This window comes from Mobula birostris, chromosome 6, assembly GCF_030028105.1.
Source record: "Mobula birostris isolate sMobBir1 chromosome 6, sMobBir1.hap1, whole genome shotgun sequence".
Lineage (NCBI taxonomy): Eukaryota > Metazoa > Chordata > Chondrichthyes > Myliobatiformes > Myliobatidae > Mobula > Mobula birostris.
Window position 1 is genome coordinate 148978469 of NC_092375.1, and position 19912 is coordinate 148998380.

General features: G+C 38.0%; 1 protein-coding gene across 1 annotated transcript; it reads left to right on the top strand.

Moving 5' to 3' along the window:
• The first annotated feature begins 44 nt into the window (after positions 1-44).
• Positions 45-19001, top strand: tyw5 (tRNA-yW synthesizing protein 5). The gene is made up of 8 exons (XM_072261601.1): positions 45-361; positions 3827-3981; positions 9260-9329; positions 10917-10961; positions 13235-13372; positions 15503-15590; positions 16678-16794; positions 18681-19001. The coding sequence occupies exons 1-8, from the start codon at positions 281-283 to the stop codon at positions 18935-18937; spliced, it is 951 nt and encodes a 316-aa protein (XP_072117702.1). The 5' UTR covers positions 45-280; the 3' UTR covers positions 18938-19001.
• Positions 19002-19912: the final 911 nt, after the last annotated feature.

Below are 19912 nucleotides of genomic sequence, written 5' to 3' on the forward strand. Positions count from 1 at the left end.
TTCATTGGCCGCCGTGGGTCCGTCTTACAATAGCTCCGGGCACAGGACTCCCTTTCAGCCAGGAGGGTTAGATCTTAATGTCGGGTCTCTGACCCGAAACATTATATTTTGCCTTTGCTTCTACGTATATTGGCGGACCGCTTGAGTGTTTCCATTTTTTAAATCTTCGATCAGGGATGAGCATTGCTTTCTCTGCCGCCAGATCTGGCTGATTGGTAGTCTGGTGGGTAATAAGTTTTGGGCGGACAGGAGGTGGTCACCATGGAAACCCTTGCCCAACATGGAGGGTTGCGGGAAGGCCCCGGTGGCTGTGCACAACCATGTGGATAAGGATAAGTTTTTGCACGAGGTTTACCCGCTGGTAAGTCTGGCTCGCCGGGCATTTTCTTCAGCTAATACAAACACTGCATTGGATCGGTGTGACGATGCAGATTAGATGGGTCAAATGTCATAATTTTGCTTCTAAACCTTGTGGTCTAAATTCTAATAGATCCCATACACGAACAAAAACGCATAGATAATAGCTTTAATTTGAAATAACAGCGCTCCATTGGGTGGTGATTTAATTCCTAGAAATTGAGAATATATTTGTTGCAATGCAATGGTTACATTTTAACTGTGGCTTTAAAAGCTGGCAGACATAACGGAAGTGATAAAGATCTGCTTGCCACTGCCCTTCGAGTTCACTTCCTCGAAGATAGATAGATATACTTTATTAATCCCGAGGGAAATTTAGTTTCGTTACAGCCGCACCAACCAAGAATAGAGCGTAAATATAGCAATACAAAACCACCAACAATCAAACAACAAAATGCAAACTATGCCAGATGGAAAATAAGTCCAGGACCAGCCTATTGGCTCAGGGTGTCTGACCCTCCACGGGAGGAGCTGCACGTTCGATGGCCACGGGCAGGAATGACCTCCCATGCTGCCAAATGACCGCGGGTGGTGCAACATTTGTCTCTTCTTTCCACCATCCAGGAATCGGAATAATTTTCCCAGTGGAGCAGTATTCATTTGCGCTCATGTCAATTTAACGTATTACATTCATTGATGAATCGGAGTTATTTTGCATCCGATAAACCGAATGCGGATTGAGTGACCGCTTTGCAAAAAATTGCCGTCAATCCCCCGGATTCAGCAGTGGCTAGATGGGAGATGCCAGAGAGTAGTGGTGGATAACTGTGTGTCAGATTGGAGAACGGTGTGTAGCGGTGTGCCTCAGGGATCTGTACTGGGTCCAATGTTGTTTGTAATATATATTAACGATCTGGATGATGGGGTGGTAAATTGGATTAGTAAGTATGCAGATGATACTAAGATAGGTGGTGTTGTGGATGATGAGGTAGGTTTTCAAAACTTGCAGAGAGATTTAGGCTAGTTAGAAGAGTGGGCTGAAATATGGCAGATGGAGTTTAATGCTGAAAAATGTGAGGTGCTACATTTTGGTAGAACTAATCAAAATAAGACATACATAGTAAATGGTAGTGCATTAAAGAATGCTTTAGAACAGGGGGATCTAGGAATAATGGTGCATAGTTCCCTGAAGATGGAATCTCATGTGGATAGGGTGGTGAAGAAAGCTTTTGGTATGCTGGCCTTTATTAATCAGAGCATTGAGTGTAGGAGTTGGGACGTAATGTTGAATTTGTATAAGACATTCGTAAGGCCAAATCTGGAGTATTGTGTACAGTTCTGGTCACTGAATTATAGGAAAGATGTCAATAAAATTGAGAGAGTACAGAAGAGGTTTACTAAAATGTTGCCTGGGTTTCATCTCCTAAGTTACAGAGAAAGGTTGAACAAGTTAGGTCTTTATTCTTTGGAGCATAGAAGGTTGAGGGGGGACTTGATAGAGGTGTTTAAAATTATGAGGAGGATTGATAGAGTTGATGTGGTTAGACATTTTTATGTTGAGGGTGGGGAAGGTTTAAACAAGAGGACATGGGTTGAGAATTAGAGGACAAAAGTTTAGGGGTAAAATGACGGGGAACTTCTTTACTCAGAAAGTGGTAGCTGCATGGAAAGAGCTTCCGGCAGAAGTGGCTGAGGCAAGTTCTATGTTGTCGTTTAAAGTTAAATTGGATGGATATATGGACAGGAAAGGAATGGAGGGTTATGGGCTGCGTGCAGGTCGGTGGGAATAGGATAGGGTAAGAGTTCGGCACGGTCTAGAAGGGCCGAGATGGCCTGTTTCCGTGCTGTAATCGTTATATGGTTAATGTATTCAGAAATGCATTCATCTTTTGACTGGCTCCTTTTGTAAAATTTAAATCTCTCAGCTACTTACAACAATTTAGGGCTCAAGCATTTATGTACAATTGTAACAATTTCATCAAACGCCTTGTGTGCTGGCTTTGCAAGGGTTACTCAGAGACTTGCGTTCTTGGGCCCATTAAGCTAAGAAATGTAAGGGCTTTTTTTTGCGCCTCTACGTCATTCGCATTACAATGCAGTTCAACCCTCTCGATGTATGACTCCCAGTCTTCATTAGTGCTATCAAATTCGTCAAGTTACCCAACTGAAGCCATTGCTACATTATTTTCACTTTAAATTCAGTGCGTCTTTTACTGTTACTCATGGCTTAGCTTTACTTAACTTTCTCATGCTGTTTACCTTTCGCTGTTTCATCCTGTAACTGTCGGTGCAATTTGTGATATTTTCTGACATTCAAGTTTGTACTCGTCACCAATTTGTGTCTGTGCACAGCTACATATCGATTAAATAAAAGCACGCAAGCTGGAGATGGTTTTAACTGGTGTATTCATATTGCAGTGAGAGAGAGAGAGAGAGAAAACAATGCATGTGTATAGACAACAGATCAATACGTAGTACTAAGGGGGAGGAGTTAATTCTCTAAAGGAATAGATCTATACATTACATTAACAACTTGAGTAAAAAATAATTTCCAAACCTTCAATATCTTTAAAGTTCAAAAAATGAATGGATTTGGGATCTGGAGTATTTGGTTTGGAGAGTGAATAACTTGAGTCTGAACCGTAGTTTCCACAACACGGTGCCTTCTGTTGGAATTTTCAGGAGGCTTAAAATAGGTCATGCCCAGTGAATGTGATTGGTTCCAATACACACAAAACTCTGGATGAACTCAGCAGGTCACGCAGCATCCATGAAGGGAAATAAACAGTCGATATTTTGGTCTGAAACCCTTCGTCAGAACTTGGTTATTTTTTAATATCACTGATAAGCACAAGGACCATTTAGCATACAAATCTCTCCAGTTAATTATCTAAATTACAGTATCATCTCTATTAATCTGTCAGTTTCTTATCCAGTCAAGACATTACTTTTGTCACCATACTTTTCAGTTCCTGGTTGATTGCCATAGGTATACTAAGAGTTTGAGGGTAAAAGCATTGGGTACTGGGTTGAAATGCATAGTTGGTACATAGTTGAAATGCAGAGAAATTCTTGATTATTAAAATGGTGAAAAACTGACAAAAAATAAATTGTTCTCTGTAAATTAATGCTGGGGAAATCTACTATTCTATGAAAATAGCACTAGTATCTGTATGAATTAGTCAGGACGAAGGGTCTCGGCCCGAAACATCGACTGTACCTCTTCCTAGAGATGCTGCCTGGCCTGCTGCGTTCACCAGCAACTGTTATGTGTGTTGCCTCATAAATGTTGTTACTTTTCCTGCCTCCACTACTTTCTCCAGCAGCTCATTCCAGATATCAACTACTCTTTGTGAAAAATTTACCCATCGAATCCCCCTTAAACCTCTTCCCTTTCACTTTTCTAGGCTAGTTATTGTCAATTGATTTTCAGACAACAATTTGCATTTTCTTTTAAAACAATCCTCAGAGAAAACCTGCAATTCTTAAAGGAATTCATTTGGGCACGTGCACATCGAAATGGACAGTGGATTACCTGAGCACAGCGGGAGGAAATCAAGAAGTCAAAGTCCATGTTGCTTCAGTACCACAAATGGATTTTATCAACAAAAATTTTATCTACAGGTATAGTTCCTCTATTACTTTAAGCTTGAATTTATCTTTCACAATGGGTGCAACAGCTGGATTCAAAGTTCTTTTAAAGTAATTTATGGTAATAATGTACTTTGTAGGTAGAATTGTAATATGCAGTGGTTCAGTACTTTTTATGTGTTTTATATCATCACATTCTAGAATAGAACTTTGAGCTATGAAATGGTGAGTTTCCAATTTTAAACCTGTGAAAATAATACAAAATGTTAGATCGATTTAACTTTTTTATTAAAAGTAAATTATTGTTGATGGAATGCAAGTATTTGTTATTAATATTCCATGCCACATTGTTACATTGTTCTAGAGATTCAAATATGATAATTATACCTCACTACATCAATTCCAGAGAATGCCAATTCTACTTGTCCTACGTTTCAATAAGTTTAATTCTAACAACTCATTGTGGGCAGTGAACTAGGAATTTTTAAATTGTTTTATAATTCTGTAATTATTTATCTTGATTCTTTAGATTGTTTAGTGAAAGTTAATTTTATTGCTTTTTATTCCCTATCAATTTATTTAATGCAAAACAGTAAATTTCATGCAATTACACATTTGTGGGCAGGTGAAAATGTACCTCATGAGCGGCAATCTCAGATTATACCTTCACGTCGTGTTTCTTGCCCACAGCTTCTTCAATTATTATAAGGACACCATTTCAATCAGTTTGTCTGTCTTCCGCCCATCTTTTCTCAAGATGAAGCCTTCCACTGCATGACATCTGAGGTGTCCTCGTTTCTCAGGAAATTGGGCTTCTCCCCCCCCCCCCCAAAGAACAGGGATAGAGTTCCTTTGGTGTTGGTCTCTCATTCCAGTAGCTTACACATCCAGCACATAATTCTTTGATATTTCCATCCATTTGGTCAACCACTTGTACTCCTTTTATGACCAAAGTGCTTCCTGTTGCCAGCCATTTTAAAACTCTCCACATTCCCACACTGACATTACTGTCCTCTGCCTCCCCCACTGCCAGGGTGAGGCTAAACACGAAAAAACAGTAACAATAAAACTGGAACAGAAAACAGTAAGAATAAGTCAATCGAACTTGTGTTTGGAGGCCATGACGGTAAGGTTGTGCAGAGGTCAATGTCATTTGCCATTCACAATCTCTATTCATTATTTGTATGAGGGTATGAAATATAATATATCCAAGTTTGCTTAAAATCAAAGGGATGGGTAGGAGTACAGACAGTAGGAAGGATGCAGATTAAATAATTGTCAAAGGATATGGCAGAAGATTTTGTGAGGTGATCTATTTTGATAGAAAAAGTAGAAAAACAATGTACAGTAGATTCCGGTTGATTGGGATATATCGGGCCCAGTACACTTTGGTCCAATTAAGCATCTGCCACAATTAGCTAAAGTTTCATAGAAATAGTTAAAAAGATATATATTTTAAAAAAGACAAACTAATTCTAAGAAATTATGTATTTAAATGAAATACAGAACAAATTAAAACATTACCAATACTACTACAGCACTATAAAACTGTGCAATAGTTCCTAATAGTAATCAATAGAGGAATTAATCCAGTGTATGCTTCCATTTTTTTTTTGATTGACTAAATAAACAAAAACAATGCACATAATAGACTGACTTCATACAAGGCTTTTGACGATTGCATCCTCCAACTCTTCATTTTCATTGTAACGTTCAAGATGATTTTGAAGTAGTAAATTAGGGTTTCATTTTCACTCCAAGCCACTTCTCGTATTCACATCCTGAAGGCTTGTAACCTCAGTGAGCAAAACAGTTCTGAATTGTTTATTACTGCTTTATTTCTCACCAACTATTAGAAGAATTACTGCTCTTTGAACACAAACATGTGCAACTGACACTATTTAAAATCTTCACTCGAAACACAGTGTAGTGTCTGGCAGCTACAGAAGCACATGTGACTGAGTTCATTAGAAACTGTTTGGCAACAGTCTCCTGTCCCGGATAAGCGACACAGATCCTAAATCAACAGATGAAATCCCAGCTATTTTCTTGATTAGTTTTTCTTTGAAAGTTGTCCCAAATAAAGTGGCTCCCCCGATGAGCTGATGTCCCAATTAACCGGAATCCATTGTATTCTTTAAATGGTGAAAGACTGAAAGGTGCTGATGCTCAGAGGGATCTCTGTCACTGAGAGCTAACATAGGTGCAGCAGGAAATTAAGAAGGCATGTTGTATGTTGGTCTCTTTTTGCAGAAGATTTTGAGTACAGGAGTAAAGACATCCTACTAGAATTATATAGGGCTCAGGACAGACCACACCTGTAAAATTGTGCACATTCTGGTCTCTGTATCTTAGGAGAAATGTACTTGGGGGGGAAAAAGGAGTACAGTACAGCAACTGTGGTGTTGTTCAGAAGCTGGGCTTTAACACACAAACCCGAATTAAGCAGTTCAGATACTATATTGTCTAGAGTTTAGGTGATCTCATTGAAACATACAAAATTCTTATTGGGAGTCAATGGAGGATTGATGTTTCCCTTGCTGAACTGTCCAGTCTCAAAATATTTACTGCCCCTTATACCACTGACATTTATGGCAGCAGGTGAAAGTCTTCCATCTCTGCTGGTGTTCAAGGCTTCCTTCAACATGTCAGTAGCATCCTCTTGGTTCACCAGTGGATCACTCTTAGTCCGGCCTCTACCCTTTGACCTGTTTGGCATGGGTGACCCTACCAAGAGCCAAAACATAAAGCCCTGACTCCAGCCAACGTACTTCTCTGGGTCATTGGGACACGCAAGTCTCCAAACCATGACAAGGTTGTGGTCCTCTTGGAGGAGTCTCAAAATAGGAGGTTGCATATACAGAACTTAAATGGGAAGGAGTTTCTTCCTACAGAAGAAAGCAAATCTTTCGAATTCTGAACCCAAGGCTTTGGAGCCCAGACATTAAGTTTAGTGATTCATAGTTATTTTCTATATGAAGTGAATCAAGGGATGTGCAGTTTAATAAAGAAAGCAACACTGAGGTAAAAGATCAACTGGGATATCTTGAATGACAAAGCTGGCTCATCAGGTTGATTTGCACCCTTCTGCTTCTGTGTATGTTTTTGGCGCTGTGGAAAATGCTGGAACTATGCTTATACTTTAGAATGTTAGACTAAGAAGATCTGAGAGCGATCTTTACAATGATTAGAAGAATTGCTGCTGTCCATATTAATATACTTCTAAAACTAATCAGAGGAAAAATGAGAACAAATGAAATGTAAATATAATTTAAGAAGCATGAAGCTGGGTTAAAACTGAGGAGAAATCTATTTTCTCTACAATTTCTAAAGCTTTAAAAATTAATTTACAACCTAATAAATTGACATTTTTGTTTGGTATAATCCCTCAATATATTCATGGTATTTCTATATCAGACCAACATGTAATTGCATTTGTTACATTATTGGCCAGAAGGGCTATTTTATTGAAATGGAAAGATGCCTCTGCTCCTACTTTGATACAATGGTTCTCTCAGGTGATGTTATGTCTTAGTTTGAAGAAAATCAGAAGTCGAACTTTTGATCCTCGATTTGACTTTGAGAAAAGGTGGGGTTCTTTTGTCCGCTACTATCACCTGATTTGAATTAATTAAGATGGTTTCCTTCTGATTCTTGTTTAAATGGATTTGAGTTGGCGGATTGATGTTTGTCTTTTATGGAAGCTTTTATGGCGTATAGCTCCAGGGTTGTGCTCCCAACGGTTTTTTTCTCTCTTTTTGGTTTTTCTTTGTTAGCAGTTTTTTTTTTGTTTTAGTTAGTAGGGGTTTTTTTACCTCCTTTTTTCCAAAAAAAATTCTTAACAGCTTATTATTTCTTCTTATTATTGATATATAGTTTAGCTTTGTTAATCAGTTATTTGGTAATTTAATTCCTCATTGTACATATTGACATGTTGACTTGATTACTTTAATGTTTTTTTTGTTGATCTCAATAATAATCAATAAAAAAGATTTAAAAATGAAAACTGAGGAGAAATCACCTCTGGCCTAATGGCAGCTAGTACAGTGAGCGTGGTTTTATTGCAAAATGCAGAAAAGGGAGAGTGGAAAAAAAGTCTTAAGAGTGGTGAATGTTATTCTATTCAATTCAATTCAAGTTTAATTGTCATTTAGCCATATATGGGTACTCGTGAATACAGCCAAAAGAGACAGAATTACTATGGGGTCAAGGTGCAAAGTAAGCACACAAAGATCACAATCAGGTAACCCTCCCCCCCCGGCGTGATGCTGCGGCTTGATGCTTGATATGTACAAGTCAACAACAAACCCGTATAGAATATCAGTTTTAAAAAAAGGCGCCAGGTGACACCATGGCTTTGAGGTCCAGTTCTTATATACAGGCATAGAAAGAATATTAGTAAAAACACAACCAGTTAAATATATATGTAGTCCAGACCCCTCGGTCCATTGTAAATTTTCAGTCGCCACAACTGAGCTACGCTGCCACCGGTAGAGCAGATGGCTTAGATGCCTTTCCCCGAGCGGTTTAAAAGCACACGACCCTGCAGCTTGAGGCCCGAGTCCACTGAGTGCCACTAAAAAAATCTGCAGTTGACAACAGAGCTTGTCTTCTGCTGAGCGAAACCCTGGGAGGGCAGCTCCAACTCTGTTCTGGACACTGTGCCACTCCAACCCCGGTGAAGCATAATGGCTTCATATCCTCACTCCAGGCAGCTACAGATAGGTGACACCATGGCTTCAGGCTTCATCCTCACTACGACCAAGGACTAGGCCCCTTCCATCCGCCCCGTTTGTATCCAATAAGTCAGTGAATTGAACTTGCAGCGTACCAGATTAACAATGCCCAACAGCGTCTTGCGACTCGCTATTTGACTATAAGCCTCCATTGACTCAGGCAGCAGCAAGTTGCACAGCTCCTTCATTATCTCTGCCAGTGAGCAACTCGCTGATGGTTTACATCTGCGGTCCTTTCAGTTCTTAACGTATAGCAGGATCTTGCGATCATTAGACGTACGGTTAAGTAGAACGGTAGCACCTTTTGTTGACTCTCTAGATACCGCTGCAACCAGTCACACCACCCTCTTGCCAGAAAAGCACTTTAAAAAGGTTGGTGGGTTAATAGACAATTGTGGCACCATGATTTCCAGAAGCCAGTTTGAGCTTCCTGCTGGAAAGGAACGGGCTACATAGCAAGTTCTTCTGTGTTAGTGTTCATGCCTTCATCCTTGTGGGGCCAACAATTATTTTCTTTAATGATGTTTATAAATTGTGTATTTAAAATATAATTTGTGCTTTTCTTCTGCTTGCAGAACTTTACCATTTGATGTTTTTGTGAAGCGTGCAGCAGAGGAAACTCATGCAGAGTATTTCATATCTGAGGTATAATTACAGCCATCTTGAAATATACTGAAGTAATCTATTGCAGAAGTCAATGCTGCAATTGGAAATAAATTGTATTTTGGAGTCATAGAAACAGATACAGCCCCTCAAACTTGCCATGTCAATAACGATTATGTAACTGATCTACGTACCCCAGTTACAAGCAGATTGTTTGTAGCCTTCATACATGGTGATTTAAATCCCAAGTTAGTTGCTTTTTCAGACGATAAGGTAGCAATGTAAGACAGCTGAGATAAAATAAGTAGAAAGGTACTGGCAGTATGGCCTAAAACTAACAATAAATTGTTTTTTGTTTTTTTTTAAATTCCCTCTGGTTAAAGCAGCTTTTGTAGTTTACACTTTATACTTATGACTGTGAGGCTGAGCACAGCTCCAATGCCACATTTAAGTTTGCTGATGACACCACTTTCATTGGCCGAATCAAAGGTAGTGATGAATATATCGGAAGGAGGATGAATGTATAGCATATAGGAGGGGGATTGAAATCTAGCTGAATGATGCCACAATAACAACCTCTCACTCAATGTCAGCAAGACCAAGAAGCGAGTTATTGACTTCACAAGAAGAAAACTGGAGGTCCGTGAGCCAATCCTCATCAGGGCATCGGAGATGGAGAGGATCGGCGACAGAGAATCCTACAAAAAGTGGTGGATACGGCCCAGTCCATCACGGTATACTCCCCACCATTAAGCATATCTACATGGAGCACTGTCACAGGACAACAGCATCCATCAACAAGGATCCCACCATCCAGGATATACTGTCTTCTCGCTGTTGCCATCAGGAAGAAGGTACAGGAGCCTCAGGACTTGCATCACCAGATTCAGAAACATTTATTATCCCGCAACCATCAGGCTCCTGAACCAGAGGGGATTACTTCACTCAACTTACTCACCCCATCACTGAACTATTCTCACAACCTATGGACTCACTTTCAAAGACACATCATCACATGTTCTGTATTTATTGCTTACTTATTTATTACTATCTTTCTTTTTCTCTCTTTTTGGAGTTGCACAGTTTGTTGTTTTTTTTTGCACATTTTCCTTGTCAACCTGTTGGGTGCAGTCTTTCACTAATTCTATTGTGTTTCTATTATTTCCTGTGAATGCCCACAAGGAAATGAATCTCAGGATTGTATATGGGTACATATATGTACTTTGATAATAAATTTACTTTTAATTTGGAGAAATCGACAGCTTTTGAAATCATATTTACTTAACCAGTTAAGTGTGCAGAAATATTTTAAAGAAAAAACAAGCGTACCAACAAGAAGTTGCATCATTTGATTTCAGACATAAAGTTGAAGTTAAAACAAATTTAGTTCACTCTCTCTAGGGACTTATTTATGCTCATTCTCTCCACTCGTAGGTCTATGTGTGGTTTTTGATGAGTTTTTGGAGGATTTTCCAGGGGGCAGTTTTAGGAAGTGCAAGAATGCAGAGCAGTTTATCCCAGAACTTTTAAATAATTTTGAATGCATAAATCTTTAATTAATTTCATTACTTATGCAGCTTTATGAGCTGAGTGCCCTTATGACTAATGTAATCACTGTGTTGTGTTCAGGATGAAAAGTATTACTTGCGGTCATTAGGAGTAGACCCACGTAAGGTAAGTGAATTAAAAAGTTAAATATTTTGCAGCATGTGATCCCTAAACCTTTATGTTGTATTTTTTAATATAACTTCCTCTTCTGTTTGTATTTGTGTCATCTGGTGGTATTTTAACTTATCCTACACTTACCGCAATGCTGTCAGCCTGAAAGTGCTTGCAGGCTATTTTTTGTTACAAATATTGCAGTGGTGAGAGATCCTACCTAGTTAAAATAGTGTCAGGTTACACTATCCAGCTATCTGAATAGATACTGAATGCTACTGATGTTGTCCTACAGCAATGCTGATTGTGATTGTGGAGCCCTTGATAGTACTCTGATGTTGTAAACCATTTAATGTTCATTCAGCGATTGGTGCTGTAACCACCTTCATCTTCTTATCCTGATAAGATAGCAGGATAAATTTCCACTTTCAATTGGAAAAAAATAAAGACTGCCAATTGAAATTAGTGCTATCTTGTTTCGACCATATGTTATTAAAAGAAGCTTGTTGTACAGTTTAGTGTAAATGTTTGTAAACAATCCAGTGTGCTGTGCAGATAATTAGTATTCCTTTGAATCAAGTTCAAATACATTAATTGGACTAAACAACTGATAAGTTCTCAAAAGACAGAGATAATTAATCTGTTAGTAAAAGATGCACAAACACAAAGCAAATACTTCCACATTTCACATTTCTCTATTATAAAAGATATCTGCTTCTCATCAGGAAATATCTAGTAATTATCATAATATTTCAAACAATTACATTTTAGTTCATCATAAGGATTCAGAAAGTGTGCAATATAATTATGAGATTGAATATTAACTTTATTATTAACTTCAAATTATTATCCCCAAGGCCTTGAAAAAGTAAAGGATTCAATGGCCAGAGGGGAAAAATCAATTAGCCAAATTTTTTTTGCAGGTGAGTCTTGATAAAAATTTAAATATCTGGTAAGAAATGTGAACTTGTGTAAAAACAAAATTTAAATGATTTTTAAATTGATAAAATGGATTATCATTGTCACATGTACCAAGATGCAGTGAAAAATCTTGCATTGCATACCATTCATACAAATCAGTTCATTACAACAGTGCATTGAGGTAAAATAATAACATAATGTACAGTAAGGTATTACAGTTACAATAAAAATACAGTGCAGGGTCATGAGGTGAATTGTGAAGTCAAAAGTCCATTTTATCATACTCAAGAACCATTTAATAGCCTTGTAACAGTAGGGCAGAAGCTTTCCTTAAGCCTGGTGGTACACTCCTTCAGGCTTTTGTACCTTCTGCCCAGCAGGTGAGGGGAGAATAGAGTGTTCAGGGTGGGTGGGTCTTTAATTGCACTGGCTTATTTACTGAGGCAGCAAGAAGTGTAGACATAGTCCATGGAGGGGAGGCTGGTGTCCATACTGTACTGAGTTGCATTCACAACTCACTGCAGCTTCTTGTGATCACAGGAAGAGCAGTTGCCATATAAAGCTGTGATGCATCCAGATAGAATGCTTTTTATGGTGCATCGATTAAAAATTGGTGAGGGCCAGAGGGGACATGCCAAATTTATTTAACCTCCTGAGGAAGTGGAGGCACTGCTGAGCTCACTTGGGCATGATGTCTACATAGTTGAACCAGGGCAAGCTGTTGGTGATGTTCACTCCCAGGAACACAAAGCTGTCAACTCTCTCAACCTCAACAGTGTTGATGTAAACGGGAACATATTCACTGTCCCCTTTCCTGAAATCAATGACCAAGTTTTTTGTTTTGCCAATGTTGAGGGAAAGGGGGTTGTCATGACACTATATCATCAGCTCCCTATCTCTTTCCTGTACTGTGACTCATTGTTATTTAAGGTATGACCTACTGTGGTCGTATCATCTGTAAACTTGTGGATGGAGTTAGAACAGGATCTGGCCATACAGTTGTGAGTGTATACTGATTGACAAGTGTGTTACATTACTTTCCACTTTTCTAACAGAACTGTTGAAACCTTCTGTTGCAACATTTGTTCTGTTACTTCAACAATGTTAAAACCACTAATATTGTTTCCAATTTTATTTTAATCTCTTAAAAACACCTATGGTTTTTAAAATAACTGAAGCACTCATCAAATAACAGTCAGCTGTAATTGTTTACATTGATATATAAATAATTGATTTTTGATTATAAGTGTTTACTTCAAACTGCTGGCTTGGAATGGTATTTCAAAATTTGTGAAATAAATTAACAATTCTCATAATTTTGTATCAAAGCAGTAGCTAATGACAAATGCCTTTAACTTTTAAAACAGGATGTTGCAGATATCACAAAACAATTCCCAACTCTGGCTGAGGACATCAAAATCCCAGAATTCTTTGACAAGGAACAATTTTTCTCCAGTGTTTTTCGAATTAGCTCACCAGGCCTTCAGCTCTGGACTCATTATGATGTATGTAGCCTTGATACTAATTAAAGATGTATCTGCTGTGAATAATACAATATATAAAACTTCTATTAACTGTTTATTAGTTGATGAAAAAGATATAGCCCTGTGAAGCCAGCATATTATGTTTGGTGAATGTTTTGCACAAAATTCCAGGATTTGCACCCAACAATTATGAAGGAATGTTAACAAATTTCCAACAGAGGGCAGCATATGATTTGGAGGCAAACTTGCAGATATTTGTGTCTATTTGGACATGCTGAAATCACATCCTATCTGTGCTGAGATGATCAAAAGTGTGTTCAAGATGTGGTCTAACTTGTGTTTTATTAAGTTTTCACATGTGAGTTTTATGTTTCAGTTCATAAAACAGGCTTCCTATTTGCTTTGTCTATCTATCCTGCTACCTTCACAGTTCAACTACTACACAATCCTTCTGCTTCAGCCCCATACTATATTTAGTCATTTGCTTTACACCCCTCATGTTAAGTGATTTCTGCACTGAGGAAGCTTCTGGCTGTTCACTCAATGTATGCAACTTATACATCCCTATCAAGTCACCTGTCAATCTCCTCTTTGAAAAAGAAAAACCCTAGCTCACTCAATCTATCCTCATAAGACATGCTGTCTAATGCAGGCAGCATCCTGGTAAATCTCCTCTGCACCCCCTCTAAACCTTGCACATCCTTCCTATAATGAGGTGAACAGAACTGAATACAATATTCTAAGAGTGGTTGAAACAGGGTTTTTTTTAGAGCTGCAACAATACCTTGCAGCTCTTGAACTTAGTCCCCAGATTAATGAAGGTCAACACACCATATGCCTTCTTAACCACTCTATTAACTTGTGTGGCAGTTTTGAGGGATCGATGGATGTGGACCGAAAGACCCCTCCATTCCTGCACACCGCTAAGAACTCTGCCGTTGGCCATCTATTCAGCCTTCAAATGTGATCTTCCCATGTGAATCAGTTCACACTTTTCCAGGTTGAACTCCATCTGCCACTTCTTAGCCCAGCTCTGTATCCTGTTAATATACCGCTGTAACCTTCAACAATCTAATATACTATCCACAACACCACCTACCTTCTCGTCGTCTGCAGATTTAATAACCCAACCTTCCACTTCATCATCCAAGTCATTTATAAAAATCACAAATGTATGATTCCCAGAACACATTCTTGGGAAACATCCCTGGTCACTGACCTCCAGGCAGAATGTGCCCTATCTGCTACCGCCTTCTGCCTTTTGTGGGCAAGCCAATTCTGATTCTTATTCAAAACTTCTGCCTGTTGAGCCTGAGCCTCCCACTCTTAACCCGGGTCCACTCTAACAATGGGCATTCTGCTTGTACTTCTCTTTGTTGTCTCAAATAAAACTCACTTCACCAATTTCACTTCATATTTGATAATTAATATGCAATTGTGTCCTTTATTGTATATCATTTGGATTTTTTTTTCATTTTCTTACAAGATTCTCTTTTTTCTCGTGTACCTGGGCTTTATCCATCTGTTGCTTGTCTCTTTGAGACTTGTGTTTTAATGTTTCTTTACCAGATGCCAATTATACTCAAACAACTGTCTTGCTATCTACCCCAAATTTTAGATGTTTGCTGGAGTTATTTGATACCCAGCTCTTTAACTAAATTAGTTGCCGCATCTTATTTGTATCAACTTCTCAATTTCTACCACTCATCTACATCCTGCAGTAAGTAGAATCTGGGGAGAGGGGTGGATTGATTGGAATGAAGTGAGAATAGGTTATATGGGAAAGTAGTGAAGATTCAGATTGTTCCTTTCTGGTTTTGTCTTGATGGGCAGAAGTAACCTCCTCCTATATCATAGGGAATATGGTACTTGGCTTACAAAAGGACGTCTTCTCACTACTTGCTAGTACCCATATAGGTCTATGGGGTTAGATGTTTTCATTTCTCACCAGCAAACTTTTGTTTCATCTTAGAAAATAGCCTGATAGGAAGTATAAAGCAATTCTCTATGAAGAGCTTACTCTGCCACTGCTAAGTGTAGAATATAACTGGGAACTCAATAAGCAGCTGACTCTACAAAACAACACTTCTTTTGTTATAATGTTAAATATGAATCTTGAAGAAATGAATTGCAATTTATTTTCTTCTACAGGTTATGGATAACTTCCTAATCCAAGTGACAGGAAGGAAGCGAGTGCTGCTGTTTAGCCCTCGAGATGCACCTTATTTATATCTGACAGGTGAATTTTATAGTAGGAACTATAGCCTGTTCACATGCCACCTTCTATATTTTAATTGACAATTATCACTCTCTTTAAAAGAAAGTAGCTGTTGGTGAAGAAATTAATTTAGAAAAATGTATATTTTTATTTAAGTGTACCACGTAGTGGAGAATTATCAATTGGAAGCACTGGAAGCCTCACCACTCTTTCCCAATAGCACTATCACCACTTTTATCACTAAAATTTCCCTTGCTCACCACACTGTCACATTTAGGAGTCAAATCTGTATGCTTTTCCATACTGGAGTGGAAGTCTCCCATACAGCAATTAATTGTCTACAAACTAAATAAATTTAAAAACTGGGATTGGTGAATATTTGCATGAGAAGCATACTTGGGAATATGGAGCTAAGTCAGTTTGAACATAGATCAGCATGCTGATGAGCCTGAATGATTCAGGTCTGTGATCTATTGTGTAAGGTTTTTCAGATAAATTTTGTTTTAAATCACTGATAAAATATAGTAATTTAGGGGGTAATACCTTTAAGATATTTCAATAAACACAACCAAGCCTGTATTGTGCTGTAGGTTTTCTATGTTTCTATTTCATCAGAACTTTGCCATATTAAATCAACAAACAATAAAGAAATGAACATACCAAAACAATGGTATTCAAAGGGAAGGGAAATGATACATTATATTGTGAACTCCTTTAAAAGTAAAGATACTAATAGAAATAAGATCAGCTTCACAACTATTGGAGAAAGCTATATCAATAAGCGTTAAAGATGTAGTTGTAGTAAAATAGACATTCGACATAAAACAAAACAAATTTCTTCCTTGCAGGTTTCTTAACCTACACGCACCTTATTTTTTTTAATCTTCCCAGAAGGCACCCCAAGTCTTGCTAATAATATCCATGCAATTCAGAGATTGTTTTTGGTTGCAGTAACAAAAGTAAAACACATGGGAGAGTCAAAATCAATCCTTTTGTGTACTTGCATTTTAATAAGTTTAATAATAATACTTGTAATTTCTTCTCTCACTTATATAATGTGTCTGTAGTCTTGAGAATGCTGTAATCATGTGTATTTTTTCCTATGTAGGCGATAAATCTGAAGTCTTGCATGTCGATGCTCCTGATTTAGAAAAATATCCAAAATTCGCTAAAGCCCAGAACTATGAATGTCATTTAGAGCCAGGCGATGTGCTTTACATCCCAGGTAATCCAATAGAACAAATAATAGGCCAGCAAAATATTGTATCATGTTTAATAAGGTGCATCTTCTCATTATTTTAGCACTGTCACATTTGTTTCAAAAGCTCATGCGTTTACCTTACTTCAGAAGCCTGAGAATAAAATTTAGTGTGACGCTTTAGTCCAGTACTGTTGGAATGCTGCACTGTCAAAAGTACAGTCTTTAAACTAAGACCAGCTGTCTTTCTTAGGTGGAGGTGAAGGATTTTTTTAGGACTATTTAGAAAAGAATCAACTAAATTTAACAATATTTCTGCTAACATTTACCCCTTGTCTGACTACTTATCTCCTTGTTATGTATGTATTACCCACTACACCTTTTTAATTTACACGATTCTTTCAACACGCATCTGTATTGTAATAGATTTTAATTTTGTAAGCATAACTCACTGTAATTCATGCCAGAGGGTGAAAACCTACAGAATTGCACAAAACTTCTGATTCTCATTCCTACTATCCAAACAGGAAAATTTCTGAACTTTGGATAAACATTTTTCCTTGGCTACGCATGTTTCTATTAAACAATTAATCTTTGCACTATTTTAGCAATTTTAATATAGTGCATTTTTCTTGTTTGTAGAAATCTCTAAGCTTTCTCATCTTTTTCCTCCTCCAGCTAGCCCCACAATTATTTTTTTAATTGCTTTCTTCGAATTTCAGTGATGGGTCCATTTCCCCTAAAATTCACTTTACCTTGGCTTTAAATTGCTGATTTAAGTTGGGCACGTGGCCAAGTGGTTCAGGCATTGGACTAGCGATCTGAAGGTCGTGAGTTTGAGCCCCAGCCAAGGCGGCGTGTTGTGTCCTTGAGCAAGGCACTTAACCACACAGTGCTCTGCGACGACGCTGGTGCCAAGCTTCTCTCGGCCCTTGCCCTCCCCTTGGACAACATCGGTATCGTGCAGAGGGGAGACTTGCAGCATGGGTAACTGCCAATCTTCCACACAACCTTGCCCAGGCCTGCACCCTGGAGAGTGAAGACTTTTCAGGTGCAGATCCATGGTCTCGCAAGACTAATGGATGCCTTTTTTAAAGTTGCTGATTCAAGTTGCCTGAAAGTAAGTATTGGCAGAAATTGAAATGTCATATTAAGAATTAAACTTAAAATCCTAGCAGTTTCTTCCCACTTGTCAAACACCAAGTCATGAATTAAACTGCTCTTTATCTAATAGTCTTGATCTTTTTTTCCACCAGGAATGTTGGGTGCAAATTAACACGGTCAATCAAATGCTGAAGCTGGTGTGCATTAGCTTAAACCCTAACAGTGGATATTGCCTTCTCATAATTTTACATACATTGTTCCTAACTCTCTCTTCTGAGGGTAAACCAATTGACCCACAAGACTTCACTCTTCTTCATTGGACCCATTAATATTTTATACTAAAGATATCATAATATCACATTATAATCTGTTTATTATAAGTACACAATAAATATTTTTACAATTTGTTGATGTTCAGCCATACTTAGATGTGACTGCATGCACTGTGACACAAATCACTATAGTATTTGAAGATTTTTCTTTATTGGGAAGTCAAGTTGAAACTGAGCTGGTTGCTTTTGGGTTTAGTTCATAGTGCATGTACCCATTTTGATCAGGCACTCTATGGGTTTGTTGGAATAACCAACTTCCATCTTTGGCCACAGAATGTAAACTGTTAGCCCACTAGATTTTACACAAATTAAATAACAGAGGCTCAATATGACAAATTTATAATTGTCTTAAAATAAGTTGTATTGAATATTATTTTGATCTATTCAAGTTTAACGTGCTTGAAACACCTATGTCGTATAAAATATTTTGTAGGAACATCCTAAGCAATTGCCTAAGTTCCTGTTTATCCTTCACAGCATTGTGGTTTCATAACACCCTGGCTAAAGAGTTTGGGGTGGGTGTGAATGTATTTTGGAAACACCTTCCAGCAGACTGCTATGATAAAACAGACACCTATGGAAACAAGGATCCCACAGCAGCCTCGAGGGCAATGCAGATTTTAGACCGAGCCTTAAAAACTCTAGAAGAACTTCCTGATGAATACAGAGACTTTTATGCCCGAAGGATGGTTCTACGAATTCAAAGTAAATCATACAGTAGTCATTATAAATAACGCTTGATGCCTTGATTACTTTGGAGAAAAAAAGTTTGTATAGATGCCATATTTATTTACAATAAATTCCATATTTGAGTAATGAAAACGGTTCAGTTACTTTTTAATTGATGATTTAAGTGGTTATCTATGCAGATGCAAAGTACTAGCTGTAGGAAATGCTCCAGGTCAAGCAACATCTGTGTAGGAATGAATAGCATTGATATATCAAGTTAATGTCCTTTCATTAAAATGGAAAACTCTGCAATCAGCAAGTTCTAATCTGCTAAGGAAGTGAGAAGATAAAGTAATATGAATGGTTGGGTGGAAGGCAAGAAAGATTAAAGGGCAAAATGATTTCATTACTGAGAAGGGAGAAGGTGGTAAAGGGCTGGTGTTGCATCTCAAGTGGTTTTATTGGAAGATAGTTCAAGAAGGAAAGGGGATTTGATAGATATAAAAAAATGAACAAGAACAGACCCTTTCAAATGCAAAAGAGAGCAGAACATAATTTTTTCCTTCTATTCCAAAAATCTGTGCATTTAAATCTTCAGTCAGGAAGGCAACATGCTTCACTATGACGCCGATGTAGAAACCAATCTGAACTCTATCCTTCTGCACATACTCACCAGTAATGGTGCTGGTGCCAGTGATCCAAGTATTTTGCTTCTGATGTCATTTCAGTTATGCATGAAAGCAGAGTCTGTCAGCAGAGGACTGAAGTCTAAATGGTTGTTCACATTACACAAGCTCTTGTCTGGGTGTTGTATTAGTATATTCAATTCCTCTAGTGAAATATCGAGAAGAGTGAAGCTGTTGTTTACAGTCCCTGTACAAACATAGCTCCTGGTTACTGATTCTAGATCTGTTTTTGGCCTTTTCTGGGCTATACCAGGCAATTCACACTCTGGAGCTTTTAACCATTCTAGTATCAAAACTAATTGATTCTATGTATATAATATCAAATAAAATTGCCCCTGTTTTATCTCTGTGCTT

Excerpts from the sequence above, each read along its gene's own strand:
- tyw5 (XM_072261601.1), top strand. The coding sequence starts at position 281 with ATGGAGGGTTGCGGGAAGGCCCCGGTGGCTGTGCACAACCATGTGGAT. Across the intron at positions 10,962-13,234 it reads TAGGAGTAGACCCACGTAAG|GATGTTGCAGATATCACAAA; the intron begins GTAAGTGAATTA and ends CTTTTAAAACAG. Across the intron at positions 15,591-16,677 it reads ACCTTATTTATATCTGACAG|GCGATAAATCTGAAGTCTTG; the intron begins GTGAATTTTATA and ends TTTCCTATGTAG.